The following is a 26,816-nucleotide window of genomic DNA, read 5'->3' as shown; positions in this document are numbered from 1 at the left end:
GCCTAGTGAGTGAGATTTGTAGTGGCAGAAAACTCGATCATAAAACATAGGCCCGGTAAAGCGTTAAGTAATGAGAAGAGATGTATTTTAAATGTGTTTAATTCTTTGAAGGAAGAATATCCTACTATGACTCTTGAAGAACTGGCTGACATGACGGGAAAACAGACTCCATTAATATTAGTGATTGAAAAGGTACGTAGGTCTAGTTATTATATATAAATAACCCTACTGTATTATTTTCTGACATAATTTTTTTAAATGCTGATTTTTCATCTGTAGGCTACATTTTTATTCTGGTTAGATTAATTCAACTTTCGTACATGAAACATATGAAGTACTTCTCACATCCTTATTTTTATGTTTTAGTGCGATTGTTCTTACAGTATAGCATACACATTACAGAGTAATTAATTCATATGGACAATGTTTTTAAAGTAGATGGTAGTATCTTCCTTATACCAGAACAATGGAAGGAGTTCATAATCGTACCTATTTTTAAGAAGGGGGACAAGACTAACTGTTGTAACTTTCGAGGAATATCACTTTTGTTGATGTCGTACAAAATTTTGTCGAATATCCTTTTGAGAAGATTAACTCCATATGTAGATGAAATTATTGGGGATCATCAGTGTGGTTTTAGGCGTAATAGATCGACTATTGATCAGATTTTTTGTATTCGACAGATATTGGAGAAAAAATGGGAGTATAAGGGTACAGTACATCAGTTATTCATAGATTTCAAAAAGGCGTATGACTCGGCTAAGAGAGAAGTTTTATATAATATTCTTATTGAATTTGGTATCCCCAAAAAACTAGTTCGATTAATTAAAATGTGTCTTAGTGAAACTTACAGCAGAGGCCGTATAGGCCAGTTTCTATCTGATGCTTTTCCAATTCACTGCGAGCTAAAGCAGGGAGATGTACTGTCACCTTTACTTTTCAACTTCGCTCTAGAATATGCCATTAGGAAAGTTCAGGATAACAGAGACGGTTTGGAATTTAACGCGTTACATCAGCTTATTGTCTATGCGGATGACGTGAATATGTTAGGAGAAAATCCACAAACGATTAGGGAAAACGCGGAAATTCTACTTGAAGCAAGTAAAGAGATAGGGTTGGAAGTAAATCCCGAAAAGACTAAGTGTATGATTATGTCTCGTGATCAGAATATTTTACGAAATGGAACTATAAAAGTTGGAGATTTATCCTTCGAAGAGGTGGAAAAATTCAAATATCTTGGAGCAACAGTAACAAATATAAATGGCACTCGGGAGGAAATTAAACGCAGAATAAATATGGGAAATGCCTGTTATTATTCAGTTGAGAAGCTTTTGTCATCCAGTCTGCTGTCAAAAAATCTGAAAGTTAGAATTTATAAAACAGTTATATTACATGTTGTTCTGTATAGCTGTGAAACTTGGACTCTCACTTTGAGAGAGGAACAGAGTTTAAGGGTTTTTGAGAATAAGGTTCTTAGGAAAATATTTGGGGCTAAGAGGGATGAAGTTACAGGAGAATGGAGAAAGTTACACAACGCAGAACTGCACGCATTGTATCCTTCACCTGACATAATTAGGAACATTAAATCCAGACGTTTGAGGTGGGCAGGGCATGTAGCACGTATGGGCGAATCCAGAAATGCATATACAGTGTTAGTTGGGAGGCCAGAGGATAAAAGACCTTTGGGGAGGCCGAGACGTAGGTGGGAAGATAATATTAAAATGGATTTGAGGGAGGTGGGATATGATGGTAGAGACTGGATTAATCTTGCTCAGGATAGGGATCAATGACGGGCTTATGTGAGGGCGGTAATGAACCTCCGGGTTCCTTAAAAGCCAGTAAGTAAGTAAGTAAGTAAGTAAGTAAGTAAGGTAGTGTCCTCCCCTCTGCCGGTAGGAAAGGGAAGGAGTCCCTATCAGGTTATCTGAGAGAGACTTTAGCACACTTTGAGCCAAGCAATACCATTGCATTGCTTACATCGTGAATGATCCGTACCAGTTCTACAGATGTTTTATGCATCTGTGTACTGTGTCCTCTTAAAGTACTTTTTCTTTGGTTATTTAACGACGCTGTATCAACTAGTAGGTTATTAAGCGTCAATGAGATTGCTCATGGCGAAATGAGGCCGAGGATTCGCCTTAGATTACCTGTCATTTGCCTTTGATTGGGGAAAACCTCCTAAAAAAAACTAACCAGGTAAGCCCAAGTGGGAATCGAACCCGCGCCCGAATGCAACTCCGAATCGGAAGACAAGCGACTTAACCGACTGACCTATGCCGGTGGCTCTTAAAACACTGAATATACCTGTTGCATAGGATCGTAATGTTCTAAGTAGGAGGAACGGGATTGTTCTTTTTGTAGGATATTCCAAGTGACTCATCTGTTGCTGCAGAAATGATACGGTAGATTTCAATAAACTATGGCCCGGTTTCTTCAACCTTTGTTAAATTATAACGTGTATTATTCCATTTTAACTGTAAACTTAACAGTTGAAGCATTTCTTCAACTACTGTTAGTAGCAACAGGCTGTTAAAACCTATGTTAATTTAACTGCCCAATTACATGCAGTTAAATCATTTAACTCTCTGTTAGCATAGAAGTGTCCAATATGGCTGGTGCGTTAGATGCTCAACTTATATACCTAGATTATTTAGAAAATGATATCCATGAATACATACACAGAGGGGATGATTTCTGTGATTTGACAGACCAGAAGTTCATGCAAAGGTATAGGCTATTTTCTGCCAAGCATCACTATTCGCTTTCAACTTACTCGTAGATCCGTTTATTTGTTTATTCTCATTAATTGGGTTATACTGCGAAATAATTTCCAGCAGAAGGTTTCTTTCGAAGGAAGAGAAATTAGTCCCACGATTTCTATTTGTTCCAGTGTTTTCCATTTCATAACAGCAATGCCAATACGCCGCTCGACGCTATTGTGATAATGTGATACAAACGAGGAAAGAAGCAGAAATCAAACCTGAGAGAATAAAAAGACTTCTATCCTCTCTGAATCAAACAACGGAAACAAGCGAGAATCACAATTGTCAGAGTTCACAAAACAGAAGTGAACCTATACTTGGGTATAGGTTATGGTTAAACTCTAGAATATCTGGTCCCAACAGAGAGTTAACAAACAGAATGTTAAAATGTGAAATGTAAATTTGAAGAAACGCAATATTTTTAACAGCAATTCATACTTTTAACTTCCAGTTAATTAACGCTATGTTAGGTGCGTTTTAACAAAGGTTGAAGAAACCGGGCCTAAATCTCGTACAATTTTCCGTCAACCAATTTCGCGTAAGAATTATTTCTTTGGACTGAAAAAATTTCCCATACACTATCATCCTGATTCAAATAATACAAACACAATAATTTGTCTTCGAAATCAACACCTGTAAATCTGGTTGTCATCTCATTTTATATCCTGTGACCGCTCCAATATGGCTAGTAAATGAGTACACTGGTTAATCTCCTGTTTAATTCCTAACCGAGGTAGTTGCAAAGTAAAGTACTTAACCAGAAGCTAGGTAACAACTTTAACCAATGGTCACTCTAAACAACGTGGATGAATGTTGCAATATATCCGTTCACAATTGGGCTTTCAGTTGCGGGTCATGAATGACATGATGAAAACGAAATTGTTAACTGCGTTAAGAAGACGAATTGTCGAATCCTGCGGGCAATTGTCAGTATGAGAGTGAAATAAAGCAGCTACTGCTTGTACATACGAATGTAGCAAGCCTGCCTTGCGATGAGAAGGAAAACGCGGCGTGATATTCGTGTCATGAAGTCCACCTCAAACACCGCGTAACGCCGCATTGACAACAAACATCATAATATTTTTATATCGGTGAATTTTAGATGAAGCCTTCTGATACAGGGATGGAGGAAAGAGCTACGCTTTTGTGCTCCTCCCAGTTATGCAAGTCTCAGAGGCGTCCGCGTCTTCTCTCTTGAATCAGCAGTTCCGCGGTTATCGTGTTGGCCATTGAAACTGAGGTACGATGGTTCAAAGCCGGCCGAGGGCGATAATAGTACACTGTGCAACGAGCCTATAATTATAGTAATTAAGACGCGAGTATGTTTATGAAACGAGCGCAAGCGAGCGTCTTAATTACCATTATAGGCAAGTTTCATACGACTTTTTATGCTCGACCATATTTCTAACTTGAAATTATTCATAAGTATTCATGTTATTCTTATCTGACTGGGGAGCGGAACTGACCTTGTGCAATATCTCGTAAATTATGAGATGTGCGCAGACGCGAAAGTATTGATTTTTTCCGAGGAACGAATGTCATTGACCTTGATATAATCTAGAGAATAACATGAACATTAATCTTGATATAACCTTGAAATTGATTTAAACATTGAAAAACGAGATGACAAATTGAATTTATTTGAATATTATTTACAATTAACGCTAATTATTATAGTAACAGAACATAACCTTCTGCGACAGTATTGGATTTCCAGCCTCCGTGACGTTTCGCTAGTTGTCTTTCGATTGCATATTCGAGAATAAACGATACTTGTGCTTTCATATTGTTACAATGGTATTTTCTGATTGGTGGAACACCTGAACTTTAATGAATAGGTGTACTTTAATGAGGTCCATTAAAGGGCTGCTACCTGGTGTATAATTACTATATTTCGGCATGGTCGAGCATAAAATAATTAGCATGGCTTCTCCGGAAGGAAAATAAAGAGGGGAGGCTCGCGCCCTATATTTACGGCACATGACAACTCAGCCCCTGATAGAAGGATCCAGTCTACAATTTGTTGGTCATTTATCGCCCACGTTGTATTTCGACGCTAAATAAACTCACCTAATAAAAGCGCCTTTAAATAAAACACTACCGTTCCTACTGCTAGTGCTACTATTACTACTAGTACTATTGCTACTGCTATTATTACTGTTATAGTCTTTGCGCTGTTATAATAATCCTAATGTAAACACAAGCACGTGGCTCTCACAACCATGACTAACTCCTAACTTAAACACTCACATGACGCAGGAAAATGTAGTTCCGTATTTGAGTACTATAAGGTATTTATTTCAAAAGAAAATTTGAATTTTTATTGGTAAGTACGGTAAAACATATACGTAACTTAAAACATAAAGAGTAACTTAGGGTCTCTTGGACAGTTGGGCTTATTGGGCATTTTGTACTTTAACGTATTACCTCGCCACTTGAGGGCACCAAATTCTGGTAGAAGTCAATGACGGAAGTAGCCCCACTCGAGGCTACTTCTAGAGGACTGCGGTTTAGCGGGGCAGTGTAGCTTCCTCGGGTAGATGGCGCCTTGGTGGATGGCGGAATAGACGGCGGCGTTTCCCTCTGGCTAAGGCTGCAGCAGATTCAAGCACGTGAATAGTAAATCAAGACCGTCTCCAGTACCCAGAACATAATACAGAAAAAAAGATGGTCGCCGCTGCGGTCCAACCATTTCCATTCTATATACGGTTCCGCCATATCCTTATGTCAAAATAGTTATATTCTTCGTACTTATTAAGTTGAATTACTGAATTGTGTCTTAAATAAACGTCCAGCGCTAATTTATGAGCAATGTTAGGTTCAATTTCAAAGGCGATACAACACGATAAATACGGTACGAATATAAACACATTGCTATAATGTTATGAACTTCACAGTGCAAACGCAGCCTGAAAATACTTGTAGTTTTCAATAAGTTGAAAATCATATCCTGAACTCCGTGTAAGTTACTGCAGTAAATGTAAACGTTCACTAATTGTTGTTGGGCATACAAAAGGATAACACATATCCAAAATCAACAATGCAATTAAACAAGGTCAGACAATATTACTAGCTACTAATACAACTACTCCTGCTGCTATTGCTATTACTACTTCCATTACTATTACTACTGTACCACTGCTACTACTACCGATAATAATAATAATAAAATAATAATAATAATAATAATAATAATAATAATCAGTGGCGCAACAGCAACAGCCCTTTAAGGGCTATGACCTACGGTACGAGCCAACTGTTGGCTTCACCTCCACATGTCTCAGGAGAGATGAGCTCATGTATGACGCCTTAGACCAGTAGTGTCAGAGCTGTAAGCTCCAATACCGGTTGTGGAGCTAGATCGGAGCTTGAACTTGCTTATGTCTGTGGAAACAACGGAGCACGCAACCAGTCTAGTGGAGCGCTCCGCTCCGTCTAGTCCCTGTCTGACATCGCTGCCTTAGACCACGACGCTACGAGTCGAAACCTGTGGAGTAACGGCTAGCGCGTCTGGCCGCGAAAGCAGGTGGCCCGGGTTCGATTCCCGGTCGGGGCAAGTTACCTGGTTGAGGTTTTTTCCGGGATTTTCCCTCAGCAAATGGTGGGTAACTTTCGGTGTTGGACTCCGGACCCATTTCACCGACATTATCACCTTCGTATCATTCAGAAGCTAAATAACCTGAGATGTTGATACAGCGTCGTAAAATAACCTACTAAAAACGACGCTACAGCAAAGTATAGCCTATCATATATCATATGCAATGGATTAATGACATCGATTTTCTAACTCGCTCAGTTCAACATTTCAACTAGAGGGCTATCTATCGTCTCTTCGGTAATAAAGGCAAACGCGAATTTGATTAGGTTTTGAAAACTTTTCATTAATTTCTGAATTAAAGGTAAAACAATTCTTATCAATATCACATCCAAGGGACTCCACTCAATTTTTTTTCCGTCTTTATGAAACCAACAAGTGCAACAGTTTAGAAACTTCCGAGTCTCATTTCACATCGACACTAGATACAAAAAATCTGTAAAACCACAAATCATTACAAAAACACCTTTGTGAAGATTTCTCAATAGCAGGTAACTAGCAAATAGACTGCGACTGCTCCAGAAGTGTGGCCTGTGTTGCAGCGTCGGGTTCCTGCCCAGGATGCTGCAGCTGGCCTCTATCAGGGACCTGCTGGCCGTGGTGACGTCGTTCTCGCTCGTGTCTTTGTATGTCACGTACCACCTGGGATTCTCCGCTGGGGGACTGCGCCAGGACGCGCCGACGTACCGCGACGGTCGCACGGACTCGCCCTTCCGCTCGCCCCAGCTGCTCCAGCTTTTGTTCGAGGTGAGTAGCTCGCACCAAGATTATATATCTCCTGTGTTTCTCTTTTGTGTCAAATTCGCTTTGAAATATGACTGTAGTATTACACATAAATAATAACAACAGTTGTTAAAATAATACTTATCTGCAGAGAGCGGATTTTCGATCCCTACACAGCGACAAAACGTCAGGTTCCTTCGAGTACGGAGGGAGGACAATGACCTCCCTGCAACTGACGTACTGGAGCTAAATGACAACTGTTAGCAGTATGGACTGTACATAAATACCAACAAGACGAAGACCATGCTCATGGGAAAGAAGTAAAGAAGATAAACTTGCGAATTCTAAATGAGACAGTAGAGCAAGTGGACAGCTTCAAATACTTGGGGTGTACTTTAAGCAGTAACATGAGCTGCTGCCAAGAAATAAAAAGAAGAACAGCAATGGAACAGGAAGCTTTTAATAGAAAAAGGAGTATCTTCTGCGGACCTCTGGAGAAAGAACTAAGGAAGAGAGTAGTGTGTGTAGAACAAATAGCTCTATTATAAACTGTTTTTTTAATCCGTGGCGCTATAGCCCGTGGAGGGCCTAGGCCAACCAGCCGGCTGCTGGCCTCACACCCATATGCGAAGCAGAGGTGGACGATCATCCAAGCAGAATGGAGGTATCGTGTGGTCAGCACGATGAACCCCCCACCCATTATAGCTGGCATTCGCAACCGGATTTCGCTACCTATCGCAGCTCCCCAAGTGCATCACGATGCTGGGTGGGCACCGGTCCCATACACTGGCCGAAATTTCATGAGAAAATTTCTTCCCCCATGAGAACTCGAACCAGCGCGCATTCCGTACCACGAGTCCTAGGCAGGATGCGGATGCCTTAGACCACGACGCCACGGCGCGGGACTACTATAAACTGTGCATATTCTAAAAGTGACTAATATGAAGGATTGCCTGTTTCATTTGAAGTGGATTTATTTGTCACAAATGTCATATTAATAAGTACTTGGACCGCAATTCTTTATGGGTGTGAAATACTGGCTATCATAACCAGGCTTAGGCCTAGGGACACAGAGTAACCAGTATGAGGTTTAGAGTACACGGAGTATAAATGACGTCATGACCCGTGTGGACGGGTGACTGCAACAGCACAGGTGGGTCCGTAATGTGCATGACGTTGTGTGTATTGCTGCTTGGCTGCGGTATGTGTAACAGGCTTCGGCGTAGGGACACCTGATTGAAGGTTACAACTCACGTTAATACTTTAATGGTAGACATTTATTGTCTACACTAGGAATGTACTGTATATACTGCATCTGTACAGGGTGAAATATATTTTGTGGCGTACTACGACGGACTGTTTACACGTTGAGACACGAAGTAACGGCGCGCTCCATCTCCCACTCCACTGGACCAACACAATACTATCGTCTGTGCGTTCTGAACTTCATGCGTTTCTGTGCCCAGGACCGAAGCCTGCTCATAAATGACAATGCAAGAACAGATTTATAAGTCTCTTAACCGCTACTTTAGGACGAGTCAATAAAAATCTCTATTTTTTTCTATGAAATCTATAAATTAGATATTAGTTTGAACATAATTATGTTCAATTAGTTGGAATTTTACTTGAAATGAGATCGCTTGAGTGCACGTACGCTGTGAATTTTGTCCACAAAGAGTAAGGTCTTATCAAAATTTACATCTCTGCGGAATCTACCGTTTCAGTACCCGATAAGTAATTCTGAATCTGGATGGAATAAATCGAATTGTTGCCGCCTACACAAGAATCGTGTAACCTAAATGGAGTTTGACGTTTCATATCATGTGCACTTCAATTTAACATGGATAGATTATATGCTCAAACTATCTCTTACACCACAATGGATATGGATGGAATCTACCGTCTTATATTTATTACACTAAATACACTTGAACAAACTGTGCTATTTAATGTTCCACTTTAATTATCTCTTACGTCACAACGGACATGAATGGAGTCTACCGTTTCATATTTATTACATTAAATCTGCCTGGGTTAAATGTGTCATTTAATAACTTTTACATCGCAATGAACCTGGATGAACTTTGAGCTTTAATCATTCCTTATATCAGAATGGGCATGGATGGAGTCTACAGTTTCATATTTCATACAGTAATTACGCCGGGATAAAGTGTGACATAAAAATGAACATGTATGGAACCTACCATTTCATACTTCTTGCACTAAATTTATCTGCACAATGTCTGTCATTTCATGAATATGGATGAAATCTGCTACTTAATGCCTCCTAGACCACAAGGAACTTCAATAGCGTCTCCTCTTTAATTATTTCTTGCACCAAAATGGACATAGATGAAGTCAACGGGTTAATATCTCTTGCATTACAATAAACTCGAAGTCTAACGTATAATATCTCCTACCTACATCAAAATGAGCATTGGTATAACCTGCAGCCATTGACCTGGATTGAATCTACAGTTTAATACGTCTTGCAACGCGATGAAACTTATACAAAAATTAACACGGAGTCTACAGTTTAATCTATCTTACACCAAAGTGGACCACGATGGAATCTGTCATACAATACCTCTTACACAAGAATTGATCTGATTGAAATCGGAGGTTAATTACATCTTACAACACAATGAACTTGGATGTGGTCTTCCCTTTAATTTGCACCTAGATGAAGTCTACGAATTATCTGTCACATCTCAACGGATTTGAAGTCTACCATTTAAAATCTCTTACACCACAATGATCCAGTTTGGAATCTCCAGTTTAATACAACTTGCAAATGGTTTTCAGAGCACTCGGAGGTTCATTGCCGCCTCACATTAGCCCACCATCGGTCCCTATCCTGAGCAAGATTAATCCAGTCCTCAGCATCATATCCACGTCACTCAAATCCATTTTAATATTGTCCTCCCATCTACGTCTCGGCCTTCTCAAATGTTTTCTCCTCAGGTTTCTCAACTAACACTCTATATCCATTTCTCGATTCACCCATACATGCTACGTACCCAGTCCATTTAAAACGTCTGGATTTAATGCAGTTTATTACCACTTTGAAACAAAATGAACCTGAATGACGTTAACCATTTACCATTTCTTATAACACAATATACTTGGATAATGTTTTCTTCTCAACTCTCCTTAAACAATAATGAACCTGGATGGAATTTGCAAATTAATATATTGTAATAAAATGACCTGGATGAAGTCTGCACTTTAATACCTCTTACAGTACAATGGACGTAGAATAAATCTGCCTGGACAAAATGGAGATGAACGAAGTCTGCGGTTTAATAACTATTACAACAGAACGGACATGGAATAAATTTTGCAATTTAATACTCCTTACAATAGTATGGACTTGGATTAAGTCTACAGTTCAATATCTCTCACAGCACAGTGGTCTTTGATGAACTGTGCACTTTAATACCGCTTACAATACAATGGACCTAGAATAAATTTGCCATTTAATACTCCCTTAAGCACAATGGACCTGGATGAAGTCTGCAGTTTAATATTTCTTAAACGAAATTGACTTGGATGAAGTCTGAAGTTTAATACCGCTTACAGTACAATGGCACTAGAATAAATTTGCCATTTAATACTCCCTTAAGCAAAATGGACCTGGATGAATTCTGCAGTTTAATATTTCTTAAACGAAATTGACTTGGATGAAATCTGAAGTTTAATACCGCTTACAGTACAATGGCACTAGAATAAATTTGCCATTTAATACTCCCTTAAGCACAATGGGCCTGGATGAAGTCTGCAGTTTAATATTTCTTAAAGACAATCGATCTGGATGAATTCTAAAACTAAATATAATTTATAGCAAAATTGACAGAATAAATTTGCCGTTTAATATCTCTTACAACAAAATGGATCTGGATGGAGTCTGCTGTAGTCAACAATTCCTATTACTTCCCAATGAGCTAGATAAAGTCACCAGTTTTATAACTCTTACAGCACACTGAACCTACAAGAAATCTACCGTTTATTTACTTTTACTCCACAATAGACCTAAAATAAGTTCACCGCTTAATACATCTTACAATAAAATGGATGCAATCCGCCGTATGCTACCTACTACACAACAATGAATATGGATGGAGTCAGCCGTTTAAAATCTCTTATATGACAAAATAATGGACCTCAATGGAATCTGCGTTTAATACTACGAGGGACGTTCAGAATATAAGTTTCGTCATTTTATTTCGCAGGGAATCTATATTACGAAGTGAGAAAAAACACTGCCCTAACAAAAGACAAAGCTTTGGCTATTTTTCCACATAGTCACCACCGACACTGATACATTTGTCGTACCGTGAAATCAATTTGAAGAAACCTTCCTGGTAAAATTCAGTGTCCAGTGATTTCAGGACGTTCTTCTCAGCCTGTTGCACCTTTTCGTTGCTTCCGAAGTGACGTTCCGATAGTGCTGACTTCAACGCAGGAAAAAGGTGCAAGTTCGCCGATGGTGCAAGATCGGGGCTGTAGGCCGGATGTTTCATTCTCTCCCATCCCAGATGACGAATGAGTTCTGCAGTGTCCAGTGCTGTGTGGGGTCTTGCATTGTCATCCAAGAACAAAATTCCTCGACTTAAGCGCCCTGGTCTCTTGCATCGAATGGCGGACTTCAGTTGGCTTAGTGTGTGGCAATAGCGTGCCGCATTGACGGTCCCTGCAGTGAGGAAATCAAGCAAAATGACACCCTTCGCGTCTCAGCATAATCTTCGCTGCGGACTGCGACACTTTGAATTTTTCCCGGACGGGTGAGCTGGGATGTTTCGATGCCATTGAGGAAGCCTTGGTCTCCGAGGTAAAGAGGTGCACCCACGTCTCATCCGCTGTGATGATGCTGAAAAGGTAGTCATTGCCCTCGTCCTCACACCGCCACAAGTGTTACAAGCTTATTGTCATCCTGCAGTTTTGTAATCAGGGGTGAGCTGTGTCGGTACCTTATCTTGCTGAAAACTTCTGATATCCCAACACACCGGGAATCATGTGGTGGATTTGAGCATGTTCAACCCAATGTGGATGCGACATCAGTTACGCGCCTGTCGGATAACACCAATTCCTGTATTCTGTCGACATTTGTTGCAGTCGTGTACGACAGGGCCTAGTCTTGCAGCAAGAGATCAGGTCGTTAACTACTGAGCGACACCAAAGGTTGGTTGTGAACTGAGGACAGTTGAGAGACTAATGTCTCGAAGAAACGTATAGGCCTACTGAGACTTACACTTGGAGTCACCGGATACAGAACCCGGGTCTCCAACGCTCTGACAGTGGTGCATATTCATATAAATAATTTATTCAGTGCCTTGAATTTAATTACCACGATAATATGAAATCGATATTGTTCTTGAAAAACAAAGTCCGCCTTGTCGGCAATCTTTGGGTAGTAATGAAGCGAACGGAGGGTGTGTTTAGCGCGTGGAGGGGGCCCGTTGCTTGTCCCGTGACAACTCTCTGGGTAATGGATGTTCAACAAGTCGAGTGGGATTTCATTTTGTTCTCTCCTCCATTTGTCTCAATTCCTCAGCTGAGAACAAGAAGGAAATAAGTACTGAGGGAAGACTGTACTTGGCACTTAAGGAATGGCTCTGGCGCTGCGTGGAGACCGCGTTTCTGTGTTCGAGACCCACTGTCGGAAATGAAGCCCGGCAAACTTGTCAATTGTATATCAATGGAATACCAGCGCTTGTCGCGCCCGGCAAGGGCCGCCTTTTAACAATATATTTCTCCTACGTTTTCAAGCAACAACAATTTAAAATAACAGCCATTAACATTCGGATTCATATAAGTAATATGATGAATATAATAAACGGAATCAGCTCTGCAATCGTCATATCAAGACTCCGATTTCTATTGGGAGAGCCGGTTGATAAGTTTAAATGAAAGAATTAGTACATATTACAATATCTCCAATGCGAAAAACTCAACTTCACTTCCCTTCTAAATACAAGTATGCTGAGGATTCCTATCACCTACAAGTACATAAATTTTAACTGCACATGAAGCCTGGACATCGGATCTAATTACCTATTCGCAATTGAGGGGCTCGGACGTAAAATATGGTAACTGACATTTTGGTCAAAAATGAGATATGTAATGTATAATATGGTATCTCACAATCTGCGTCTAATGCAGTAGTTAGTTTTCCAACATCTCAACAGATGGCAGAAGTATAGAGATTTTATTTTCCTGGTGACTTTATAAATTGTTGCCTGTATAAATGTTTACCTATCTCATAACTTCAAAGCTCTAAAACGTCACTTATCATTTTTACTCCCAAACCTCTCAATTGATTAATTGCTTTAGGTTTTATCTTTTAACGAGAGTATTTTCTGAGCCAAAAAATTCTGTTCGCACGATAAGTATCATTTCATTCACGGATTTGAACAATGCAATTAGCCGAAAATGCGGTTTTTATTTACCAAATTAATTTTCAACTTTTTAAAGAAATGTTTGCAGCAGTTAATATTCATCATGACTTGACAACATTTAAAAAAATAACTGTATAAAGTATCAAAACAGAAGTGGAATTTAAATTTGACAGACGGGCTAGAAACAGTCGTTCAATGGACTGAAAATATATCGTTACGTGACAAATAAATTATACTCGGGCTGTATAAAGTTATTGTGCAGAAAGAAGGACAATTTATTTCCTTCATGAAACATTTGCAAACTCAGGGCATATTAAAAGCGGTTTGGCATGCCACTGTCATAAAATCTGCAAAGACACATTTCCTCGAGTATTTTCAATAAGAGAAAAAACTTCTACTGAGGAAGGAAAGCCTAGTCGTGCTGCACATAGGCAGCGGAAGAAGATTACTCGCTTAGGGCCGTATTAATAGACATTCTTAGCGCGGGCTTCCGGTGGATGATCAGCGAACTAACGTTTTTCGTATTCATAAAGCAGTGTTAGCGATATGATATGATATGATATGATATGATATGATATGATATGATATGATATGATATGATATGATATGATATGATATGATATGATATGATATGATATGATACGATATATGATATGAAATGAAATGAAACGAAATGAAACGATACGATACGATATGATATATGATTATATGATATGATATATGGCATGACATGACATGATATATATGATATGATATGATATGATATGATATGATATGATATGATATGATATGATATGATATATGATATGATATGATATGATATGATATGATATGATATGATATGATATGATATGATATATGATATGATATGATATGATATGATATGATATGATATGATATGATATGATATGATATGATATATGATATGATATGATATGATATGATATGATATGATATGATATGATATGATATGATATGATATGATATGATATGAATCCCTTACAAGTAAGTCGATAGTCGGGGATAGTTTAGCACAGTCGTAGCGCGGGCTAGAGAAATGTCTATGAATATGATATGACATGACATGATATGATATGATATGATATGATATGATATGATATGATATGATATGATATGAATCCCTTACAAGTAAGTCGATAGTCGGGGATAGTTTAGCACAGTCGTAGCGCGGGCTAGAGAAATGTCTATGGATATGATATGATATGATATATGACATGATATGATATGATATGATATGATATGATATGATATGATATGATATGATATGATATGATATGATATATGATATGTTGTGATATGATATGATATGATATGATATGATATGATATGACATGATATATGATATGATATGATATGATATGATATGATATGATATGATATGATATGATATGATATGATATGATATGATATGATATGATATGATATGATATATGAATCCCTTACAAGTAATCAGTCGATAGTCGGGGATAGTTTAGCACGCTCGTAGCGCGGGCTAGAGAAATATCTATGAATATGATATGATATGATATGAAATGATATGATATGATATGATATGATATGATATGGTACGATATGATATGATATGGATATGATATGATATGATGTGACATGATATGAGTCCCGTACAAGTAATCAGTCGAAAGCCGGGGCTAGAGAAATGTTTATGAATAGCACCCTAATATTATTCGATTTTTTAATCTCGTTCACTATTATACATCTGAAGTCTGATTAGTGTAATATGTTATCCGTCAGGGATGAATGTAATAGAGGGGAAAAGATACTGGCCACCCTACCCTATCACTTCTTGGGTTAGTTGCCTCATGAGTGATCCCTTATTAGTGTTACTTATGAGGTTCAAACCTGTTTTCGGACAGTTGACTAAATAACAATATAGTGCCACAAAGAAATAGCGGGGCAGAACTTGTTTCAATGCTTAAAAAAATAATGTAAAAATTCGAAGAGAATATAATGCGGGAAACGAGAGTTATCTTCCTGTGGAGAATGAATATTACCTATTTATATGTAATTCTTCTCTCGCTATCTTTCACTTTTGCTGTTAAGAGCTCAGATATTCAAATCGTAAACGTTACCGACTGTAGAATTCAAGCTTTTATAGAAACTGCTGTGGAAAATTTTGATTCATATGATGTTGTGATGGATTGAGTATTTCCATTTTAAAGTAGTATTAATTAGAATATTCTAGAATCACCTGGAATCGACTTTCGAAATTAAAAAAGTGCGAAAGGAAGAACCGAGTATTGAAACCCACTCAGAGAGTCGAAACATTCATATGAACACAACACTCAAGCTAAGAGCCATGAACTATCTCGAGAGATCAGCGCACGGTATTATAAATGTTTGTTTCTGTACTCAGGCGCATCGTATGAATTAACATATCAATCGGTTCACCGAACCTCTGTCTATCTGTTACGTCAACCGTTCTCAATCGTACTTAAACTTAAATACAAGTTCTGCGAGTTAGAGAATTTCAACGTCGAATAGTATTGTGTATCGACCCCTAGTCATGAAGCCTAAAACAATTTATGAACGGCTTCAGTCAGACACCCTGTACATTATTTCTGAAATAAACAAATTATCACAGATTAAGTTGGTTTATTTTACTATCATTTATCAACTGTGATGTTTATCTAGCGTCTGAATAAAATGAAGGTGAAGATGAGTCCAGGTTCCAGCGCCGAAAGTTACCCAGCACTTCCTCTTAATGGGTTAAGGCTGGTTCACAATAAACCGGGAACGGAAAGGACAACGAAAACGAGAACGGAAATATTTTGTTAAATACATTTATTTTAACAATATTTCTGTTCTTATATTGGAGTGTAGGCTTTCACGGCCGGTGCCAATAGTAGAAAAGTTTTCCGGGCTATGAGGCCGTGGTCTGTTGGTTGTGTGCACACAACCAACAGACCACGGCCTCATAGCCCGGAAAATTTGTCTACTATTTCCGTTCTTGTTCTCGTTGTCGTTTCCGTTCCCGGTTTATTGTAAACCAGCCTTTACGGGAAAACACCGAAAGAACCTCAACCAAGTAGCTTGTTCCAACCAGAACTTGAACCCCAGACCGCTTACGGTCAGACATGCTAACCGTTACTTCACAGCGGTTGACATAAATTGTCATAGTAGTGCGTATTCTAGGCATTTTTTGAAATTATCGCTGTCTAGAAAAAGGCAATTAAACTTAGTTCAAATTTCCTTTATTACCAAAACTTAACGAGGCAGTTCATTTGAGCACATTACCATTTGTGTATTCTACTTTGTTAGAGAAAGTGGAGAAGCATGAACCAAATATGAAAGGCAAGGGAAAGGGTGCAATTTTCTACAATAATATATTGATATTTATTGCGCAGCAGGAAACTGTAATTACATCAGGGACCATATAAATTAAATTATGTTTTATTTAACGACGCTCGCAACTGCCGAGGTTACATCAGCGTCGCCAGAATTTTGTCCCGCAGGAGTTCTTTTACATGCCAGTAAATCTACTGACATGGCGTGTTCGCATTTAAGCACAGTTAAATTTCATCGACCTGGGCCCGAATCGAACCCGCAAGTTCCGGCACAGGAGGCCAGCACTCAACCGACTGCGCCACCTAGGCCGACATCTTATAAACAGGATTATATATTTCATTCCTAACTATTTTGTAGGTACTCTTGAAATCTTTATGTTTTCATTAGCAAGACTGATAACTCTGCGTCCAGCAGAGATAAGCAGTGCGTTGTACAAAAACAATAGCAGTGTCAAAGCCGTGCCGCTAGAGTACGATGAAATCGTGGCCACTGTAGATAAAGTCCAACATAAGTACAGTCAACTCTGGATGTAATGAACTCGGTTATAGTGAACATTCGGCTATAGTGAACCTAAATCGTTGGTCCTAACCCGCATACATTAGAAAGTACATTAATATTTCCGTTTATAGCAAACCCTCGCTTCGGTTATAGTGAACCTTGCATCCTGACAAATTCTTATTTGAAGTCAGACCTTTTTGTATAAAATTGAAAGAATGTGTTGAGAACAACATTCTGAGTTTCTTACTCCTTTAGACAAAGGACAAAAGTAGGATCAGTGATTCCAGGGCAATGAGCTGTACTGTAAATCCAGGCAACGACCTTGTCTCACTCCACCGTCGAAGGGTTGAGATTCTATTCTCAGGTACTCTACTGTTATTTCTAATCCTCCACCGCCAAATGATTGCCTTTGTTCTCAGAAACATTTCCATTATGACGGATAGCATCGAAACAACGGAAAATGAAATTGATTTCTTTTATTAAGAGGGGACGGACATTATGTCCAGAGCATTAATGAAGGTAAGATTTCGATGGCTTTCAAATTCCATCAACCCTCGCCCAGTTTCCATTAAGTGACCCGGGAAATTCCAAGGCTGAGTACGCAGTCACACCATAATAGCGTTTGTCTGTTTCTAGTGTTTCAACAGTGGATGTATTATATAAAAATGTCGAAGCGTAAAGTGTTTTCTTTGGAAGATAAGGCGAATATTATAAGTGACATTGAACGTGGTCTTTCGCAAGCGGACGTGGGTTGACAGCATACTTTAAGTAAATCAACTGTGAGTAACAGTATACAGTGTAATCCATTCCACAAAAATGAAATATTTTAGTTTCTTGTTTACAATTTCATTCAATTCTGTCATTTAAGGTTAGGGAAGAGACGCTTCGGACATAGTGAACGAAATATGCAAGTCCGCAGAGGTTCACTATATGCGGAGTTGACTGCATTCTTATTCATTTACGGGTTATCATCTGTTATGACAAGATTGTGGATATTCAAAAGATTTCTTTTTCATCTAACGGCATTTCTTCCTTCTGCTTTTCTGACTGCATGCTTGTCTTCTCGTTGATCACTGTTTTAAATTGCTGCCTTATCGCCTATTCCAAATTTTCTGCTTTCTGATTTGAACAAAAAATTTATTTTTATAGGTTGTTCAATTTCTCAGAATCCAGCATTTCTTTTACTTTACATGTTCCTATGTACTCCTATTAAATATTCTGTCTTTCAACCATACATAAGAACCTTATCTGCTCGCTTGTTACACCCCACTCTCCTTTAAGAGCAGAATGTAAAAAATATATATCCGCGTATTAAACGCCTCCGAGATGTAAAATACAAGGCTCTAGGTTCTGAATTCCTGCCTATGAACTCTGCAAAGTAGTGTAAATTATCAATAACAAATCCTCACGAAACGACTGCAAGGTAAAACCCGCTTAAGGAACCATCGTCTGTCCCGTTGTTCCGTTACTTCTCCAATTGTTTCCGCGCTGATCCTCAAACTACCTACCGTACTTTCTATCTCGTTAGTTATTCCGTTGTCACAGTACAGGAAGAGGGAAAAAAAAAATTCTTCTACTGATGGTATCGGTTTTCGCATATCGTACTTTCGAATTCAGTCAATCAGAGAAAGATATCAGTGTCAGGTACGCATGTAAAAATGATCAACAAGTAAGCGAGTTATTTTGTATTATTTAAATTGAATGTGATTGACTTCGCGGAGAAAAGAAGGAGTGAAAGTTGCTGGTCGTGAATTTCCAGTGCAACCCAATATGATTCGGTACTGTAACAATATTTGACATTTTAAAACTAATTTCTACTTTTATCTAACTTTAAAATCTTTATGCTCGACCATGCCGAAATGTAGTAATTATACGCCTATTCATTATAATTCAGTTATTTAGCCAATGAGAAATCACCATTGTACCATTATGAAACCGCAAGTATCGATTATTCTCGGATATGCAATCGAAAGACAATTAGCGAAAAGTCACGGAGGCTGGAAATCCAATAGTGTCGCAGAAGGTTATGTTCTGTTACTATAATAATTAGCGTTAATTGTAAATAATATTCAAATAAATTCAATCTGTCATCTCGTTTTTCAATTCTAAATCAATTTCCAGGTTATATCAAGACTCCTCTACGTTATGTCAAGGTCAATGACATTCGGCCTCGGAAAAAATCAATACTTTCGCGTCTGCGCACATCTCACAATTCAGGTCAGTTCGCTACTCACTTACATAACCATAACATAACCTACTTTTGAATAATTTCAAGTTAGAAATATGGTCGAGCATAAAAAGTCGTATGAAACTTGCCTATAATGGTAATTATGAAAATTATGAAACGAGCGCAAGCGAGTTTCATAAACAAACATACTTGCGTCTTAATTATTACCATTATAGGCTCGTTTCATAATGTACTATTATATCATTACTGCTTTTTTTTTCTTTTCATATGCGCACATAAAACCCTCATACTTTTTGCATTAAAAGAAAAGAAAAGTGGGGGAAGAGGATCTAATATGCGCGTATATACGGTATTTTTCGACTTCTATAAAATTATATTTTTCTTGGTTCAACTGCAGTTTAACTGCAAGTTATGTCGTGCTTCTCACACATTATTACTTCATTAGCTCAAATAATGCGTAATAATAGAATACTATTGTGTGTTTACTCCTCGCCAAACCTCTTATACTTGTGTTCGTTAATAGAGCATTCACTAACCCACAAATCAGCGACTCCAGAGACGGACGGCGCGCTCCCTGATGAGTCCTCGTTCAGCTTGTTCCCGAGATGAATAGGTAAACACTGCAGCCTTGCTTCCCAGAGCCCTAGAGCGCTTACTATGTGTTTTGTATTAGTTTATGTAATAGATCTACACCAACTGCAGTAGTTACTTATCGTCGAATAAACTCTGGGGTTAATTTCACTTTGGCTGTAATAACAAGCGTTCATTGAATCTAGAAGCTTAACAGTTTCTTCTGATATTCTTCTACCAACTGATGATGTAGGCATATGTTACAGCAAAATTTTTATTTTGATGAAAAAAAGAGCGTTACATTGCACGATATTTTTATCCAGTCGTCTGCTAGTCTAATGTCGGTTTCTCACGAAAGTACCGGCGTTTTATCTCAGGGTGTTATGCCAGATATTAAGTGAAGAAAAGTGACTCTCTAAGACAAGTCGAAATCTAAAAATATTACATTTAAGGGAGCTTATACAGCAAGAATCGTGAATAAAATTGAAAATTCGTTTTTGTCTTATCGATAGAATAGACTTTTCTGTATATATTTCAAAATTTTCAGATATCTGTTGACAGGGAGTGTGTAACATATCCATCGTCTAGTTCAAAAGTGCGACAACTAAAAAAAAACAAGTTTTGAGATATCTTCAGTTGAAAGTTTCAAATAAATCACTTAGAAAGGAACAGAGTTCTGGTTCATAACCACGACAATTAGAAATGAGTCAGTATTCAGGACGAGTTTATCATAATCTTCCAGTTCATTATTAATAGATTTCGAAATGTACTAATAATGAATTAGTAAAGTCCATAGTTATAATTATTTCTAAAGCAGTTTATTTAGTTTTTTTTTCTTTTTGGTTGTAAATATGACTTATCTCAATACTGAATCGGAAAGAGTTCCGAAAGGGGCTTTCAGTAGCGCAAATAACTAAAAAATGGCAATTTTTGAGTTGTCGCACTTTTGAACTGGACGATCGATATGCAGCAGGTGCCTTTTAGTGCCGGATATCAGTACAAGCATGTCCCAACTTTAGACTCATTTTCTTGATAATTACATTTTTCGATATAAAAACCAGATATCTCAAGAACCGTTTGTCTGATTTCATTCAAATTTTGTACACTTGTCTTTTGTAATAATGTCTAGAGGTTGGACTACAGTGGTTAAATTAGAATGAAAATGAGCAATTTTCTAGTAAAAATACATTGAAAAATAAACAAAATTTCTTTAATGTAAATTTAAAAATCTATAAAGTTAATATGAAATAAGCTGTGATGCCCATTGAGAACCAATCTTTAGATTATAATCTCAGATTTAAGGAAAACACAGTAAATGGCTATTATTTTCTCAGTTTAGGTGAAATCATGTTTCTTGCAAGACAATTTTTTTTTTCTTGGCTCTCGGGGACATGGCCGTGGGTTTTACGTTAATTCGCCTGGCTTAAATCGATATATCTAAACGAGATCATTAATTTGGCACCAAAATCAGCGCGCTGCCAAAGCGGAGTCGTGAGATATACTACTCGGAAATTTTTGCCCTCTTCCAAAATAGCCCCAGTCGCCGCGGACTCCTTACTCACGTCTCGCGCATACGCGGCGCCAAGTCAAGGTCATGCTGGCATTGTACTTGAATACTCGATAGAACGAAAACACATTTATTTTTATTGTTTTATTTGTTACGAAGTTGTAGTGTCGGAATGTATCAACCTGCAAACGTTACACCGCCGTTTCAGTCCAAGAATCCCATGTGTCGATCTGATTTTAAAAATATGTTCATTTAAAAAAAGACTCTTAAAAGGTGCACATGATATTTTCTTGCGAGATATATATATAAAAGACCTTTGGGGAGGCCAAGACGTAGATGGGAAGATAATATTAAAATGGATTTGAGTCAGGTAGAATATGATGATAGAGACTGGATTAATCTTGCCCATGTGTGGATCTGATTTTAAAAATATGTTCATTTTAAAAAAGACTCTTAAAAGGTGCACATGATATTTTCTTGCGATATATATATATATATATATATATATAGATATATATATATATATATATATATATATATATAGATATATATATATATATATATATATATATATATATATATATATATATATAGATATATATATATATATATATATATATATATATATATATATAGATATATATATATATATATATATATATATATATAAGACGTTTGGGGAGGCCAAGACGTAGATGGGAAGATAATATTAAAATGGATTTGAGTCAGGTAGGATATGATGATAGAGACTGGACTAATCTTGCTCAGGATAGGGACCAATGGCGGGCTTTTGTGAGGGCGGCAATGAACCTCCGGGTTCCTTAAAAGCCAGTAAGTAAGTAAGTAAGTATATATATATATATATATATATATATATATATATTCTTTTTTTTTGTGACCTTGTAGGGTGTAAGGGAAGGCCCTATGGCTTTAACTCTGCCAGTATAAATAAAGAATTATTATTATTATTATTATTATTATTATTATTATTATTATTATTATTTCTCTCAAGTGATATATCCGTTATTTGTAAAAATGAAGATCATTCTCCTAGTGAAGTATCGGTTAGCAAGAGAGTTAAAAGCTGCAAGAATGACACATCTTAAGGGCCATAAGGACCTTTTACTTTCACTCGAATGGTAAATTAAATGGGAGTGTTGGTTCCTAAGGTTTCCCTGAGTAAGAGAATACCAAGAAAATCCAAACGGTCGTGTCTGATTCACGGCAAAACTACAGCATACGCTCCGCGATGTCTCAACCATAGGCCCGACCTTACGTCAACTCCGAACTACAGGTTTCCAATTGTGTTAGTCACTTGAAGTATGAAGACTTCGACATCACAGGTAGGAAGAGAAAAAGAAAAGAAATTCTACGAACAGTATAGGCCTAGCATTACTTTTCCTCTTTCCCTACGACCATAATACGTTTCTCGTCTAACGCCTGGACATTAGGCAACTTCTCCACCACCTATGTTTAGCATGTTGACTGGTCGAGAATTGACATGCTGAATTAGAGTCGCTTGTTCGACATTTTTACACCAGTGTAATTATTCAAAGTTGAGGATTGACAGTTGGTTGTTGCTCGATAAAGCAACGAAAGAAAACTGAGTAGGAGAGAATCTGCTCTACGAAGAAGATTCGAGTTAAAGCAATGTGTAAAATTGGGCATGTAAAATAGTGTTTAGAACAGGCCTGCACAAACAGCGCTCAACTGGCGCGCACGCTCCTTCGGAGCGGGAGAGCGGTGTTTACCGCTCGCCGAAACGGAGAGGAAGATACGTCAGAATGACATAGATTTGCTATAGGTAGAGGAGAAGGAACGACCACTCATTTATCTAGTGGAGTGCAGTGTGTAGGCCTATTCTCAGTAACTGTTTCATGTTGCTTATCTACTGCTACAGTACAGTATGGAAGAATCTAAAAGATTTAACATTTAACATTTAACATTTAACGATTTACAGCTCGAACTTATTGATCTTCAATGTGATCTAAGAGCTAAAGTTCGTTTGAATAATACTATAGCCTGGTTGAGGTTTACAAGATTAAACATTAGCAATAATATCCACGACTACACAGGCTGGATTTGAAAATGATTGCTATGTTTGGCTCAACATTTATAATTGCGAGCAACTGTTTTCTATAATCAACTTTAATAAAGGCAGACATCGAAAATCTGTAACTGATGTTTCATTACGATCAGTAGGCTACTGTTCCTTTCAGCTGCCAACAGCACAGAATCTCGTTTTGATGTATTGATAAATTAGAATATGACAAAATGTTATTGTACATTTAAGTAGCTATAGAATTTCTATTACTTCTGTAAAATAAATATCTCTTTATTAATTAATAATAGTCCAAGATAGTTTTGCAACCACTGAACGGGAATTCATTTCATAAACACTCGTAATAGTACTTTCTTTTGTGTACATTTTGTACGAGATCACCTCTTCTTCCAGTCCACCCTTATACAGAGCGCAGCTAATATCTGCATTCCGCTCATGAGCTGTGAGCCGGCTCGGAGAGCGCAAACCTTGTACAGGCCTGGTTTAGACTATCATTATACACATGCACGACTGAATAACAATTTCAAGTGTCGCCAACAGAGAATTGTTAAATTGTGCATTTAGAAAGCCTAGACTAGACTATATAAATTTTACTTTCCGTCTGTTTGCAAGGTTCAAGGATTATGTTTCCTTTGACCATGGTAGAACTTCCACATTGAAAAATAATGATATAGTCCACTATGTAGTCTCATTGGCCGTAACAAATAATGAGATTTTAGTTTTTATACTTGGTTATTTTACAATGCTTTTTCAACTGCTATGGTTATCTAGCGTCTGAGCGAAATGAAGGCGATAATGCCAACGAAATGAGTCCAGGGTCCAGCGATGTTATGATGTGGTGTCAATAAAATCAATTTCGCGAGTTACTCTTTGTATTTCAATATTAGATATCTAACGAAGTCCTCAAACGTCCTCTATCTCGCTGTTAATACGCCCCCTCCTGAGGTCATGGCATCTGTTCGCAATTCATGTGCTTACGTTCTGCTGCATTATTTGATCGCAGGACTGCAGATTTTACGACTCACCAAGGCGCCATCTATCTGAAGGAGCTACACTTCCCGGTCTGCCGTAGTCCACTGTAGAAGCCCCTACGACTCCATGGGTTTTGTGCAGCTCCACCAGACAGATGACACGTGTAGGCAAAACTCGGAACCAAATCTGTCACGATTTCCTGTTGGCCTGAAACTTTAAGATGATATATGAATTGAAGTTAATGAAGGCGAAATGAGTCCGAGGTCCAATGCCGGAATTTACCGAGCAATTCTGCTTGAAGTGGTTGAGGAGAAACCTCGGAAAAAACACCAACCAGGTAACTTGTCCCAACCAGGATTTGATCATGGGCCCGCTCGTTTCACGGTCCCCAGCGGTGGACTTTTCTCGAGTTACTACCGTCTCCTATCTCGTGTTTTCTCAATTCTTCATAAGAGTGTCCTTACATTCATGACAGTAACAATCAGCCTTTTGAAATTGAAGCACCAAGGAAATGGTTAATGGAAACACCACTCCGGCCTGACCTCGGAGGAAATGCGACACGCCCAGGAGACGGCGGGGCCATCTGTCTGCGATTACCATGGTCGCAAGTACAGAACAGTCTTCAGAGAGAGGCTTGGATTAAAAACTCTATTTTGAGTTAAAACCACACAATAGCGAGGGGAGGGAAGGAGGAAGAAGTGCTTTCAAGACGCCGAGAGATTGGAGCCCGCGTATAAAAACGTGGATTAGCGAGGGACAAAAAACTGACGCTAGTTTTGCGGTTCGCCGCTAGTTGGCAGTGCCGAGCTCGCAGTTTCCCGGGATTTTAATTTCGAGTGCAGATTAGGCGCGGCGGGTGCGGCGGGTCGGGGAGGTCCACATGCATCAACTGGACGGACGGACGGACGGCCTCGCCCGTCCCAACTTTCTTCTGACCACTCGGCGCGGCGGCATTTCTGATACATATAAATGAGTGTATCCATCCCATACGCTGCCCCCAGTGGCGTTCTGTTCCACAGTCTTATGCCCGCCACCAGAACATCCGCACCTGTTCCTGATTCCAGCAGCACAACTGCGCTTCTTGAGAGAATCGCGCGCTGCAGGCCAAAAGACAGCGACATATTTAATGAATTAAGAACACATTACTAACCAGGACATAAACACAACAGTGAAGAACTATGGACGAATTGTTCACATAATATAGGAAGAATACGTGTTTGTAATCAGGGGTGTATTTCAGGCCTGGCGGGCCTAGGCGGCGCGGCGCCAGGGTACTGTCACAGTCTACTATATACAGTCACGAAGCTTGAGTTTTGAGGGTGCTAGAAACAATAGACTGTGACGGTACTATTTTGCATTGCCTGTAATGAGGCGATATTAGCGATCCTAGTAGTGAGCAACTATCTAATGTTTGCATATTTACTACGTATTGAGCTTCGCGACTGTATATACTAGACTGTAGTACTATTATAATTTTCACAAACAGCCTATATAATTGCCGATTAACATTATTAGGTACTACTTTCATACTTATGATACTCGTAACAAAAATAGTTTGTGCGAGATCGTGCGTATTTGCTTGCTTTCCGCACAAAACCAATACGCGGTAAGTTTGAAATACCACATTCAGTATTCCCAACGTAACACACATAACAATTTCCCTCTTCTTACCGCTTAAGCGCCATATTCATTTTACTGCTTTAGGCTTTTAACATATTATTTTTAGAGACGTTTAACATAGTAATAATTATAAATTGGAAACTTACCACTGCAATTTCACCTAAATTGCACTGTTAATTATTGTTTTTAAATATTTGCAAAAATTAAGTAAACTCTACAACACCACAAAAGTTACTGCATTTGTAATGCAAGTAACATTAAGGAAGCCGTGAAAAAATCAACAAGATTCCAGATGCGGATGTTATTACTGCAATATGTTATATAAATAATATTGTTAAAATATTAAAATGAAAAATAAATCATTACATAACCTTACCGTTTGTTTTAAGTTCGCATTTATAGACTGGGGGTGAAAAAAGACAGACGTTTATCACGGCCTGCTGGAATATAGTAAACACAGAAAACATTTTATAGCAAAAATGTTGAAGATAGATATTTTAGTTTTTAAAAGTTGCCGTCATTGAACAGAAACCAAGATGGAGCTTTCATTGCAACTAATTAGAAATTCGTCTTTCAGGTATGTAATAAACGATC

At 38.3% G+C, this 26,816-nt stretch overlaps 1 protein-coding gene across 2 annotated transcripts in view; it reads left to right on the top strand.

Annotated features, from left to right (window-relative positions):
* The window catches only part of LOC138707587 (cadherin-like and PC-esterase domain-containing protein 1), a 496,436-nt gene that overhangs the window by 271,345 nt on the left and 198,275 nt on the right, over window positions 1–26,816 (top strand). For both annotated transcript variants that reach the window (XR_011334282.1, XM_069837194.1), the window contains exon 3: window positions 6,900–7,104. Coding sequence is in view for 1 of the 2 variants with exons in the window: in XM_069837194.1 (XP_069693295.1) it covers window positions 6,900–7,104 (205 nt within the window). In the remaining variant the exon portion in view is untranslated. The remainder of the gene's footprint in view (window positions 1–6,899; window positions 7,105–26,816) is intronic.

The sequence above is a fragment of the Periplaneta americana genome, chromosome 10 (genome assembly GCF_040183065.1).
Source record: "Periplaneta americana isolate PAMFEO1 chromosome 10, P.americana_PAMFEO1_priV1, whole genome shotgun sequence".
NCBI lineage: Eukaryota > Metazoa > Arthropoda > Insecta > Blattodea > Blattidae > Periplaneta > Periplaneta americana.
Note: the sequence above shows the minus strand (reverse complement) of the source record. Positions and strands in the feature narration are given on the sequence as shown.